The sequence below is a fragment of the Macrotis lagotis genome, chromosome 1, assembly GCF_037893015.1.
Source record: "Macrotis lagotis isolate mMagLag1 chromosome 1, bilby.v1.9.chrom.fasta, whole genome shotgun sequence".
NCBI classification, from domain to species: domain Eukaryota; kingdom Metazoa; phylum Chordata; class Mammalia; order Peramelemorphia; family Peramelidae; genus Macrotis; species Macrotis lagotis.
The window spans coordinates 355,268,526-355,282,958 of record NC_133658.1 but is presented as its reverse complement, the minus strand read 5'-3'; the positions used below and the strand labels follow the sequence as shown (position 1 = coordinate 355,282,958).

Sequence of the window (14,433 nt, the reverse complement as noted above, 5' to 3'; positions counted from 1 at the left end):
CAAGAAAAGCCCAAATGGAGTCATGGATAGGACTGAAATCACTGAATGACAAGGGTTATATATAACCTGATCATTATAAGTATTTATTATTGGGTGCCCTTCAGATACACAGCAGAAGTGCCACAGGCTTTTTATATTCTCTAGAGAAGGCATTCCTGTCTTTCAGATCATCCAATCTAGGAAAAACCTTTAATAACCCTATGTTTGCTTGCCTGCTCCCATCAATGGCCACCATATTAAAAGGGAAAATAGGATTAATCAGGTAGCAACCTTATATTATAATAAATAATGAATACGTAATATAAATAAACAAACAGTTATGAATGAAGACTGGGGATTTTAGATGCTTTAGGCAGCAAATTCTTTTTTTTCCTTACAATCACCTTCCAAGCATGGAGGACACCCAGTAAAAGAGGATCAAGTCAAGAAGGAGATAGTGCAGAACAAAGAATGCTTATTTTGCTGGATCACAAAATGTAGGGAAGGGCAAATCTGTATGGATCCTAGACACATTAGGGACCATTAGGGTAGATTTAGTAGGGGTCACACAAGAATTCTAGTGGAATATCAAAAAAGAAAAAAAGTTTTTCATCAACTATAAGCATAAAAGGCTCCTTGAATGCTGGGTGAAAAAATAAAGGCCCTTTAAGGACAGTAGCATGGTTGATCACATGGTTGATACAATCACAAAAACTGCAGCAATAAATATGAAGGCCAATTATAATTTTTATTGCATCATAAATGAGTCAAGAAATTATGGTCAGTCATGCTTTGAACATGCTATTGTCTTTGAGCTTATAGAATATTAAGATGTTTTTGCTAAAAATTTTCTAAAATTCAATTTGAAAAATTGTTTAATGTTTTCATTTCTGACATTCAATTTTATAAAATCATTCAAGCTTCCCAATACACTGCCCACATTCTATGTAGAACAATACATAGAAAATCTCTTCTAGATATTGTTCTGGTTTCATAAGATCCAGAATTATAAAGTTCCCCAATAGATGAAATCTCTACTTAGCACAGCATATCAACAAATCAGTTTCTATAGGTTCATTCCAGTGCCTAAAACTACTGAGATTAAATCAAATTCAATGATAACTAAACCACAATAATGCCTTTACCCAAATAACCAATTATTCAATTTCCTGCATGTGAGTAAATAAACCTTCATCTATAAAGGAAACTTCCTGCTCACACCAGAATGCTGGAGACCTGGCCCTTTGAACCAAGAGATGAATTTGAGAGTAAAACCACAGTTTCCCCAATTCCCTAAGCTACTGGATTGGTCTTAGATTCAGCAATCCAGTGGCCTAATATTACAATATCATCATTTCCAAGGCAACAAAACATCTTTCTGGGTCACCTGTCCTATTTGCCATTCTATATGAAATGAGAGCTGACCACTTTTCATAGTATGGATCTGGAGAGATGTGGACCAAACTGTGCCCCTAAACTTAATTCTACAAACAATGAGACAAAGCACACTTCTTCTATGGTGTTAGTTCTTTCTCCTAATATTAGAATGATAAACAGATCTGACTATATTCATACTAAAAAAAGCAACCTTGAAAATAACTACTTGTGCTGAGGCCTGGCAGCAGGGGAGTGAGTTTCTCAGTACACACTGTAATCATGCAGGTTCAGGAATGGATAACATAGGTTCTTGTTTGCTACTCATGCTTTCCACATGGCCTGCTTTCAAAGGCTGCTGTCAGGGTATCCCTCCAATACAAGTGGTCCCAGGAAGATAATGCTGTTATTTTTTTCCCCCTATTCTTCCATAGGGACTAGAATATCCTCAGAGTAGGAAAGGAAAAAGAATTTATGAAGCTCCTTCTATGTGTCAGAGTTTTACAAATATCTCAACAAGTTCAGGTGGTATAAAGGGAGGGTGATTGATTCATACCTAAAACAAATTTTAAGCTGGCAATGCAGCCCTAAACAAAAATCAGAATAGGAAAATAACAAAAATAACAAAAATAACAAAATAACAAAAGGGAGGAGGAGATGCTATATTTCCAGTTTCTAAACAAATAGATAAGGTAATTGTATTTTACATTTAAAGTATTTAACATTTTGAATTTTTGCTAAAAGGGTTTTGTGCATCGAAAGAGAACTTGAAATCTGAGATCTGTTTGATTCTAAGTAACTCAGGCACACATATGATTATTATTTCAGAAGAGGAGATGTCAATCACAGAGAAAGAAATCAAAACAGGCATCTACAATAGAGAGAATACCTGGCAGACAAACCCTTTAATATGACAGTCAATTAAATAAATCCTGATTTATTGAAAAAGAAAAGTTAGAGCTTAGAGCCAAGAGTAGCTATGCAAAAAATTCCCTTACATTGGACACCAAGTAAAAGGTGATGTTCTGCAAAGATCCTGTACACAGCCCTCTTGGTGCTTGTACAGTCCTTACCTGACAGTCAAAGTCCTGGAAGTTTCGAGTACCATTCTGTCAACAGAAGGCAGAAAACACAGTCAGTTTCCCCAGAGGCTTCCCCAAATGTGCAATAAATTCAGTTTCACATTGAAAGCACATCAAGTATAGCTCCTTGAAAGCTATAAATCCCACAATTCTCAGCAAAAGGCTTGAGATAACATGGGTTAGTAGTCAAGGGTACAAAGAACTAGATTTGGGAGGCAAGATTCATCCTAAGTACCTGCTAACCAGAGTAACTAGTAAAGGAACTTAGTTTTTCCCAGCAGGGTAAACAGGGTAAACCTGCCAATTACCTATTATATGGGCTTTAAAAGTTTATGAAGGGAGGGCAAAATAGCTGCCACCTGTACCAAAGTCAATTGAAAGTCCATATACCTACAATAACTGTAGGCAACAGCAGAAATTAGGAAGTGGATGGAAACCAGTGTGAGGAGAAAAGAATTGTACAAAGAAGAAAGCAGAATAGGAACAAAAGTCTGGTGAATACCAGTTATAGACGTGGAAAGAACTGGGGAGGAATTGAAGGTGTGTATGGACTACAATTGAATGAATTCATGTCTGAGGAAAAAACATAACGAATGTACAGTTATGAGGAGAAAAGAGAGAGATAAAATAAGGTGTCAGCTAAGGCATGAAAGCTACTGATTCCCCACAACTGCCAAGTGGAAAAAAATAGCTCCCCAAATTGTTTAGAGGCCCAGTCGCTCTCAAAAGGTCCAAGTACTCACAAGAGAGGTAAGCTGCAGAAATGTTAATCATAAAAGTCCTGGGAACAGTTCATATGTTGTCTCAGTAATTTGGAAGTCAATATTATAAGAATGCTACATAAGTATTATCAGAAGACCAATGTTTGTCATTTGTGAAGAAATGTCTGGGAAGAGAAGACTGGCTGACTTGATTTTGTGCCCCTTGTTTTGGGATAATGTGGGATGGAGGGCCCATGGCAGACTCACCTGTAATTTAAGATCAGGCCTGGGAGGTCTTGACCATAGCCATGTATTTTGGGCCAAGGGGCAAGTTTTAAACCCAGTTCTTTCTGATTCCACGGCCAGATTTTTAATCTACTGTTATACTGCTTCATTGTGAATCAATAAAATGGCAAATATTTTCCAAGCTATCTACAGATCTTAGTTTTCTGAGGCAGGCTAATCACACCACATCAGTCAGATGACCTTCCCATTTGTCTATGGAAGGAATGGAACAGTTGAGATCTAAGATGCTTTTCTGTTTGAGAAGATCTAAAAATCTGGCCAAGCAGATACAACATAGAGTCCTCTCCGAAAAAGTTTTCTTCTTCTTAGTTACCTGCCAGGCAGGTGAAAGTTTCTAAGAACATAAGGCATGGTTAGTCCCATACAATTATATAGTGGTAGAATGGCTTCATGTTTTTGGAAAAGTTGAAATAGTTAGGCAACCCTAGTTTCTCCAAAGGTGATAAAATTGTATCAGATCCTCAGAAATGGTAAGACTGCCACAGATGTCTACTAGGAAATGAGGTTCTGCCAATTCTGTAGTGCCATCTTTGGTAGAAGAACTAATCTACACAATAGCTGACACCATAAAAGGCTTGGAAGGAAAATTAGGGGATATCTCACTGTCATCATTTCATAGAATTCCTCCACAAGTATAACAGAGAAGGCAAAAGAGAGCAAGCTTTTCATGACAGTCATTCATTCACCTTAGAAGCAGCAGGAGAAAGAACATGAGGAAAGAATGTACTAAGCTTTGAAGCCAGTAATATCTTGGACCTTAAACAGAAAGAAGCACCTTCACCTGCATCACATAGTTTTATTTAAAAGGCAAAAAAAAAAAGAAATTAAGAAGGTACATTTTAAAAAAACTAAAGTAATTATAATTGATGAGAATCTTTATTAAAAGGGTTTCATGTATTTTGTCATTCATTATGATGAATTTGTTCTTTTTTTTCACAGAGGTGAAGCATATCAGTATGGAATAGGGATTATTTAGTACTACATTGATTTTAAGAAGCTAGCTACTATTAAAACAAGTCAAAACATGCCATAGACTATATCAGGACTTCAATCTTACAAGGTTTTTCAGAGTTCCTATAAATTGTTTGAGAATTATACTTAGTTTCAGATTCTCAGTTCCTGGACTTTCCCTTTGTTGCCATCACTTAGTCCACTGTTCACTAAATTCTGATCCTGGGAGGCCCTCAGGCCTCTCTCCTTTCTGAAGTTCAGTCATTACTTACTCCTGACCTTATATTACAGGGATTTCCACATTTGTGCTGATGTTTCCTCAAACACTAATCTTCCTATTTCTTAACCTCAGTGCCTATGACCTAAACCCTTCTAAGGGAATGGTCATAAGTACCAACTTCCATGACCAAAAAATTTCAATAATCCTTTATCCAATCAAAACCAATCTCCATGTTTCCAAATCATACCTTTTAACCCACACTTGGGACCCTTTACTCTCAGTATTTCCCATTCTCGATCCTTGTTTTAGATATACAGTCCTCTTTTTTAATTCCTTGCTTCCTTGTCACCCTTCATCACTCATGTCCTACGAAACCCCAATCCTAGATTATTGCATTTACCCATTTGCTTCCTTCACTCATATCAAGCTACAGTTTAACTCATCTAGAGGAATGCATAATTCAACTTGTCTAGGTCCACTAAATATTACATTATCTAATACTAATTGGGTCATCATCAAAGTAAGGAAATCCTTTTACTCTTCCTTGATTCTCTATCCTCTTGTCTAGAAGCTGACCTTTGTCCTCTTTTCTACTCCCCCAGCCTGTCAGCTGAGTACTATATCTAAACAGTTCATTTGTCCAGAGCTCCTGCATTTCCCCTTCTCTACATTTTCAGTTTCCTCATCATCCTCCTTAATCTAGTTTCTGAGAGAACCAACCCTTCTCTGCCTTAATCTTATATCCCCACTAATCTTCTATAGATTGCCCTCATAATTACACATCCATCTTTAATCTTCCATCACCCCCTATCTACTGGTTCCTTCCACGATGCCTACAAAGACATCCAAGTCTCCCCAATCCTAAAACCTTATTAGGTCTTACCATCCATCCTTCAAGCTATCATCCTATCCTGTAGTTCGTCTATTTTACAGCAAGACACCTAGAAACAGTAATCTACATTAAATGTTTATATCTCTTCTCACTTCTCTTTATCAATTAAAAAGACTTTCTCCAAAGTTACTAATGATCTCTGATGGCTTCCACTTAGGTTCCACTGGGCTGCATTCCTTCTGAACTTTTCCACTATGCCCCTTAGGAGCCTCAGCAGATGGGAAGTCATCCTGTAAAATTCCAACACATCAGTGCCTTCTGGGTCTCTGATTGGAAGGTGAAGTTCTAAACTCCCAAACTTCCATTTAAGAAGGGGACTTAGCCGCCATTCATGTGGACTCCTTTGATTTTTCTATTGTGTGCCCCGTCTCTTCCCTCCTTCCCTCAGTCTTTCACCATTCTTTTATGTGCCCCATTAAGATTGTAAGCTCCATGAAGGCAGGGACCACCTTTTTTTTCTATTTATGTCCTAAACCTGACACATTTAGATACTCAATACATGTTTTTTTTTTTTTTAGGTTTTTGCAAGGCAAATGGGGTTAAGTGGCAAGCTTGCCCAAGGCCACACAGCTAGGTAATTATTAAGTGTCTGAGACCGTATTTGAACCCAGGTACTCCTGACTCCAGGGCTGGTGCTTTATCCACTGCGCCACCTAGCCGCCCCTCAATGCATGTTTATTGACTGATTGACCTCTCTGCAGCACTGAACTGAAGCCCACTCTCTCTCTTGCTACCATATTTCCCTGGATGTAAGACCAGGTATTATATTAATTTTTGCTTCAAAACATGTATTAGGTTTATTTTCAAGGGATGTCCTATTTATTTTTTTATGTATAACAATGATTCATTTATTCATATACAAAAGTATACATTTATTCAAATACAGTTGGTCATGTCATCCTCTTCTGGATCATCGTCATAACTTTCCAAATTCTGAATTCCAGCCAGACATTTCCTATAGAACCATTGTCCCCAATTGCTCTTGTCCAGTAATAGAGCTCTTCTTAAAGGAGCACTTTTGTCCATTCAGTCTGTTCATGGTGTATTAGCCACACAGCTGTCAGTGATTTTATCCCATGAATTCATCACCAAAGTTACCAACTCCTGCAGACTTGGCTTTGCAAAGTTTCCACACTGAGCTCTCTCCATTCTATTTTCAATGTAGTCATTGATTTCCGTGTATAATTCCTCTGAGTTTTCATGTCATTGCTGCTTTTGGGTTTCTTCCTGCCTCAATCTCCTTTGCTGACTCATCGACACATCATACCCCTTAGGAAGGAGGTCTTTTTTTTTTTTTTTTTAGTTTTTGTAAGGCAATGGGGTCAAGTGGTTGCCCAAAGCCACACAGCTAGGTCATTATTAAGTGTCTGAGGCCAGATTTGGACTCAGGTACTCCTGACTCCAGGGCCAGTGCTCTATCCACTGCACCACCTAGCCGCCCCAGAAGGTCTATCTAAAGACAAACCTTGAACCCTCTTCATCTCTTCAATCTGACTTGGTGACCCCCCCCTCCCCAGCCTTTTTCCCAGGGCATCCTTCTTCTTCTCAACTTCCCTGTGTCTGTAAAGAACACTGCACCATCCTTCCAGGCACCAAGGTTCAGAACCTCAACATATTTCTTGACTCCTAACTTTTTTCTACAATATACACTGAGTTGCCAAATCTGGTCAATCCATCTTCAAAACCCAATTCCTCTAATTCCTCTCTCTCTACTCCACTCCCGCACTTAGGCCCTCGTCTCCTCTTGTCCGGGCTACCACATCAGGTCCTGTGCAGACACACCACACTCTGGGTCTCTCAAGAGCTTCCTATTCATTGGTCAAAGAGACATCAAAACACAAATCTGAAACTGACCCCTACTAAATCTACCCTAATGGTCCCTAATTGTGTCTAGGATCCATACAGATTTGGCCCTCCCTACATTTTGTGATCCAGCAAAATTTGCATTCTTTGTTCTGCACCATCTCCTTCTTGACTTGATCCTCTTTTATTGGGTGTCCTCCATGCTTGGAAGGTACTTTGTCCTCAATCTTTTGTCTCTTAGAACACCTTCAAAAGTCTGTTTAAGTGCCTCCTACTATGAGACTTTCTTAATCTCCTGAAGTCCCCCCCCATTATTGTGTGGATTTTTTTGCATATATTTATTTTGTATCTATTTGTACATCTACATGTTGTCTCCTATGAAAGAATTTAAGTTCCTTGAGGGCAGGGACCATTTAATTTTTGTCTTTGTATCCCAGTCTTAGAATATATTAGAGTGCTTAAAAATGCTTGACAGATTTCAGTTCTTCAACATTTTAAGCCTTCTTAAGGTAGCATGTTCATTTTTTTAATACATTGGAAAGACAGACCCAATTAGCAATTCCTGTTAAGTTATCCTCCAATTTCCTAAGTCCCAATAATTAAGAGAGGAATCTTGGTTGAATTTGGAAAGTTTTCCTCTAAAGTCAATCTCTATACAGGAATACTGAATTTTTCCTTAGCTAAAGGGGTTAGTATCTTAGCTATGTAAACCTATTTTCAGGTATGAGATATGAATTCTTTTCTTTTCTTTAACTGGTTAGCTGTTTTACAAAAATATATCTTATAACTGGTCAGAGTTATAAGCAGATCTCAAAGAAAGGCATACAAGCCATCAATGCCAAATTGAAAAATTGAAAAAAAAAAGGTCTATAATTAGAGAAATGCAAAAATAAATAAAAATAACTTTAAGGTTTCATCTCAAAAGCTCAGATTGGCAAAGATGACAAAAAAGGAAAATGACAAGTTATAGAAGGAGATTACAGGAAAAGGCACAAGAAGGCATTAATGGTGGAGCTGTATATTTGTTCAGCCATTTGGAAAGTAATTGGGAACTATGCCAGAAGATAACTAAACTATTCATATATGTTGACCCAACAAATACCTCTACTATGTCTGTATCCCAAAGAGATTAAGGAAAGGGGAAAAGGGCTTATATTAGAATATTTCACAGTAGTTCTTTTAATGTAGAGACAAAGAAATGTTATCTATGGGGGGGTATCTAATAATTATAGAATGCCTGCACAAACTGTGGCATAAGAATGTAATTGGATCTATTTGTACCACAAGAAATTAAGGGATAGTTTCTGAAAAACCTGATATGACTTGTATGAACCTGATGGAGAAAGAGGTAAGCAGATGGACAACAACTTATACAATAATCATAACACTGTAAAGACAAACAACTTTGAAAGACTTAAATCTGAATATCATAATCACCAAATACAATTCCAAAGGGTTCATACCCTTTTCTTGAGGGGATGGATGTAGGATACAGATTGAGACATTTTGGATATGGCTAATGAGGGAATTTGTTTCATTTGATTATGCATATTTGATATGAGTGTATTGCTTTATTTTTAAGTTGGTGGGTAAGAAAAATATAAGATATTAAATTGAAATATGAAGTAAAATGTAATGAAAAATAGGTAAAAAATAAAAGTAATAACAAAAAAGAATGCTATCCAAAATTTAATAGCTGATTCAGAGGATGAGGTTCATATTTTAATTTTGGGGATGCTAGAATGAAACAGAAATAATTAGAAACATCTTGCTCTCTCAGTATTAGCTTTAATGTTATTTCTTTAGAAGTGTTGCAGATCTACCCTTTGATCCAGCAGGGTCTATACCCTGAAGAGATCATGAAAAAGGGTAAAAACATCACTTGTACAAAAATATTCATAGCAGCCCTGTTTGTGGGGGCAAAGAATTGAAAATCAAGTAAATGTCCTTCAATTGGGGAATGGCTTAACAAACTGGTATATGTATGTCATGGAACACTATTGTTCTATTAGAAACCAGGAGGGGTGGGATTTCAGGGAAGCCTGGAGGGATTTGCATGAACTGATGCTGAGCGAGATGAGCAGAACCAGAAAAACAATGTACACCCTAACAGCAACATGGGGGTGATGTTCAACCTTGATGGACTTGCTCATTCCATCAGTGCAACAATCGGGAACAATTTGGGGCTGTCTGCAATGGAGAATACCATCTGTATCCAGAGAAAAGAGCCGGAGTTTGAACAAAGTTCAAGGACTATTCCCTTTAATTTAGGGGAAAAAAACCTGATATCTTATTATCTGATCTTGTTATCCCTTATACTTTTTATTTCTTCCTTAAGGATATGATTTCTCTTGCATCACACTTGAGTGGGATAAAGTTTGAGATTTCCTCAATCTCTCTAATAGATTGTGGCCCGTTTCTGGAGAAACTAATAAAGCCTTCTCTTCATACCTTGAGAGATCTCCGAAATTTATTTAAGTGGCATTTGTCCCCCCCCCCCTTAATTTGGATCAATGTACAACATGGAAACAATGTAAAGACTGACAAATTGCTTTCTGTGGGGGGTAGGGGAAGGGAAGATTGGGGGAAAAATTGTAAAACTCAAAATAAATAAATCTTTAATAAAAAAAGAAGTGTTGCAGATCCATGGATCCATGTTTGTCTGTGGTCTTTCCAGGAGGAGTCTCAATTGGTATATGGGTTTTTTTTTGCAAGGCAATGGGGTTAAATGGCTTGCCCAAGGCCACACAGCTAGGTAATTATTAAGTGTCTGAGACCAGATTTGAACTCAGGTACTCCTGACTCCAGGGCCGGTACTCTATCCACTACGCCACCTAGCCACCCCTTGGTATACAGCTTTGAGGGAATTTAGTGCTAGAAAATCTAATTTGTACTACCTCACCATTTGGAAGAGTATGGCTAAACTCTAGTTTCATTAAAACACAAACAACGATTTCTTACGTAGTAAATTGCTGGAGATTCTGGTTTCTATGAACACTGGTTTGGTAAAATCCATTTTTGGTAGGTGGTCCTTTAGCAGTAAAAGGTGGAAAACGGATCTTTCTCTAGCACTCTACTGGGAATGTGGGAGAAAAGGGTTCATCTATTAGCCACAAACATCTAACTTGGTCTTTCTATTTGTTCTGAAGATAAATCATTTTCCTTAATCAAAAAAGTTATTTCTACAGTAGGATTAACAATTGAAATTCATAAAAATGCTTTAGGCTCTGGGAAATCATATACCAAAATCTCATTTGCTCCTCAAAACAACCTTATGAATGCAGTTACCATCAATTATTACAGATAGTATCCTCAATTTATAGATGAGGAAACTGAGGCTGAGAGATTAAGCTACTTGTTAGATGCCAGATCTACTAAGTGTCTGAAACAGCCTCTGAACCCCAAGAGGTTCTGATTTTAGGTACAAAACTTTGTCCATATTAGGGAAGATTTCAAAATTGCAAAAGGCCAAAAGGAGGAATAATGAGAGGAATAAGAGAGAGGCTGAATGAATCAAAAATAAGTTAACACTAATGGTCCGTATTTGAAATAATAATAATGTTTGTCCTTCATTCTCGAAGAAGCCCATGACATCAGGGAGGTGATACCATGACAAGAACATAAATTGGATCAGTGAGGGGTGCTGTTGCTAATTTACCAGTTGTATTTTCTTCTACAGAACAATCTGGGTCCAGTGGCTGATATGAATCAGGATGACTGGAGATGATCCTGGATATGGAGTAATCAGAGTTAAGTGACTTGCCCAAGGTCAGACAGCTAGTTAGTGTCTGAAGTCACATTTGAACTGACCAGTGGTTCTATCCACTGTGCCACCTACCTGCCCATCATATTTGAGAACATCCATGAAGGAAGAAGCAGGACAAGGGGTAAGGGTTTAGTGCCAGATGGCAAAGGGAATGGCTCAAGAAAAATCTGGGAAATAAATGGCTTAGAGAATAGGTAAAGCAAATGAATAGATTAACAGGAGACTCAGTAAATGAAAGATAAGCATCCAAAAGAAGAAATGGGGAAATAAAATTAAAATACTAAAAATTTTGAAGAATATATTTCTAGCTAGTAGGAAAAATATAATATGACTTGCCTACTTTGGAAAACTACTGTCAGAGTATATAAAAAGTTGAACTCCAAATAAATAATATACTCAATGACCAAAGGAAGAAGAGACAAATTGACCTTATGACAGAACCTTTAGTGGAAAGAGGATCTAGGAAGAAATCCTGAAGACATAATGGCCAGAGGAATATTTTCCAAACTTTGTTTCTTGAGAAATATTGATATTTAGTAACAATTGCCCCTCTTTAAAATATCAAACATAGAAAGTGTGTATATATTAAAATACCTTTTAAATGTAACAATTTTTTTGCTATGAAAATAGCTTTAGGGGCGGCTAGGTGGTGTAGTGGATAAAGCACCGGCCCTCGAGTCAGGAGTACCTGGGTTCAAATCTGGTCTCAGACACTTAATAATGACCTAGCTGTGTGGCCTTAGGCAAGCCACTTAACCACGTTTGCCTTACAAAAAAATAAAAAAGAAAAAAAAAGAAAATAGCTTTGTTTTGTTTTCAAAGTACATTAATTTCTCATATATTGTGATACATTAGAGGACATACTGTACATCCTCTGTTCATATTTTTGGATTTCATTAGTATACTTCAAAAGTGTCCCATAATCAAATCAGCTTGGAATATACTTGAATGGAAACATGAAAAAGGTACTTGATTTGAATGAAGAGTTATAGCATTAATGCCATTATTGTTCTGGGAATTAGGGTCAGGATAAGCACTTCTCGCTATGTGAAAGTAAAGGTTTTAGGAATAAGATTGACATTATAAAAGAATTGTCTGAAAGGATAAAATATAGAATAACTATGAAAATAGAGGTGATACTACTGAGGTGATAAGGGCCTGCATCAAAGTGGTGACAGTATCAGAACAAAGATGGTGCATTCAAGAGATGTTGCAATGACTGGGTGGGTGGGTTAATAGGTGAGAAATAGTGAGGAATCCAATGTGCCTCCTAGGTTTTAAGTTGGAGGGGCTGAGGATAATGTTGCCCTGGACAGTAATAGGGAAAAATAGAAGGGAGGGGAAGATTTAAGAGGAAAGATAATGAATTCAGTTTTGACATGAAAAGCAGTTGGGAATATGAAACCAGAGTCAGAAAGAATGTTTGAGGCAGAGATGGTAATTAAACCTATAGAAATTTTAATGAGATCATCCAGTAAAGTAGTATTGAGAGAGAAGACAATGCATTAAGGTCCCAATGAGGCTATAAAACTGAATAAAATATGATCTGTACTCTCCCGTCAATTAGACAGGCTGTTGTTCAGACCCCATGGACCACAGCTCTCCAAGGCCCTTTTCTCATTCATTATCTCTAAGAACATTCAAGCTCATGTTCATTGTTTCCATGACACTATCTCTCCATCTCATTCTCTGCCATCTCCTTTTCCTTTTGCCTTCAGTCTTTTCCAAAATATCAGTACCTTTTCAAATGATTCCTCTCTTCTCATGTGGAAAAAGTATTTAAGCTTCAGCTTCAGTATTTGACCAGCTAAGATGATATAGTAATGAATATTGTATAAAAGTTTCCTATGACACATCATAGGGGAAAAATGCAGGAGTGTATGTGTGGGTTTTTTTTTAAGTTTACTGATTCCAAGTTAAGCATCCCCGAGCTAACATTTTATTTGCCTTAACAAAAATATTATGGAAACCCTGGATTGACTGTCCCCAATCTGTATTAGAAGTAGTTGGGAGGGGGGCGGCTAGGTGGCGCAGTGGATAAAGCACTGGCCCTGGAATCAGGAGTACCTGGGTTCAAATCCGATCTCAGACACTTAATAATTACCTAGCTGTGTGGCCTTGGGCTAGCCACTTAACCCCATCTGCCTTGCAAAAACCTAAAAAAAAAAAGTAGTTTGGGGAGTGGCTCTTCCCATCTTAGGGGTTGAACACAGCTGCCTTCACCTTCTCTACCCCTGCACAGGGAAGTGTTGCAAACACTCATCACTAAATTCTTCTTCTGACTAGTTTCTCATTTGACCATCATAATATCCATAAAAAGGAGTTTATCTGGTTTGTAGGCTTTGGGAAACTTCAACAAAGTTAACTTCCTATTTTAAAGTAATTCAACCAAGGTAATGCTGAGTCATTTTATTTCCTTTCTTAATTCTTTCAATCATTTATGGACCTGTCTCATTATTTCTAAGTTTTTTAGAAGTTAATTCAGGAGCCATTGGCTTTTCTATTTTGCCCATTCCTTTTGTTTCCATATTCATTAGAAGAGTTCACAAAGGATGGGCAATAGAAATGAAAGGAAGAGACAAAACAAACCAATCACTTTTGCTACAGATTTTTGCTACACTTTTGCTCCTCTTTCAGGGTTTCATTCTGGCATGGCGGTGACCTTGGGTTATGAAATCAATCAGTCAACATTTATTTAGCTAGGCCCTCTGCTAAGTACTGGAGAGATAAAAGGAGGCAAAAGACAGTCCCTGCCCTCATGGAGCTTTCAATCTAATGGGGGAGACAATATGCAAACAAATGTATTCAAAGCAAGCTATGCCCAGGATAAATAGTTTAATAGAGGGGATGGTACTAGAATTAAGAAGGATTGAAGAAAACTTCCAGAAGGTAGGATTTTAGTTGGGACTTAAGAGAAATCAAGGAGGAAGGAGAAAAGAGGAGAGCACTCCAGGTAAGGAGCACAACTAGAGAACATGCCCAAAGTCAAGAGATGGAGTGTCTCATTTCTAGAACAGACAGACTGTCATTGGACCTGACAACTGGAAAGGTAGGAGGGTCTGAAGGGTCTGAATGACAAACAGAACCTGAAAGCCTAGACAGAGAGTTAAAAAGCATCATGGGGCCATTATAGAACCAGCAAGGGTCTGTCATCTGAAAACTAGCCAGAGATCAGAGAGGCTCATTACCAGAAAGTAATGAAGTTTTTGGTTATGGAGAAGCTCATGAAACTATCTTAAATTTCAACAGAGTATTTTTAGATAAGTGTGCATCTGTATGCACACATACACTTCACATGTGTCTGTGCATATATGGATATATGTATGCACACAGACATTGGTGGAAAACCCACAGCAATG

The 14,433-nt window shown here is 37.6% G+C and overlaps 1 protein-coding gene across 6 annotated transcripts in view; it reads right to left on the bottom strand.

The window, feature by feature from the left end:
* NDRG3 (NDRG family member 3) overlaps positions 1 to 14,433 on the bottom strand; it is a 66,655-nt gene that overhangs the window by 29,101 nt on the left and 23,121 nt on the right. For 4 of the 6 annotated variants that reach the window (XM_074212011.1, XM_074212014.1, XM_074212012.1 and 1 more), the window contains exon 3: positions 2,427 to 2,462. The exons of 1 other annotated variant lie outside the window; for it this stretch is intronic. In XM_074212011.1, the coding sequence (XP_074068112.1) occupies positions 2,427 to 2,462 (36 nt within the window). Of the gene's footprint in view, positions 1 to 2,351; positions 2,375 to 2,426; positions 2,463 to 14,433 lie in introns of those variants that run through there. One more of the 6 variants, XM_074212016.1, reaches the window with a different exon arrangement.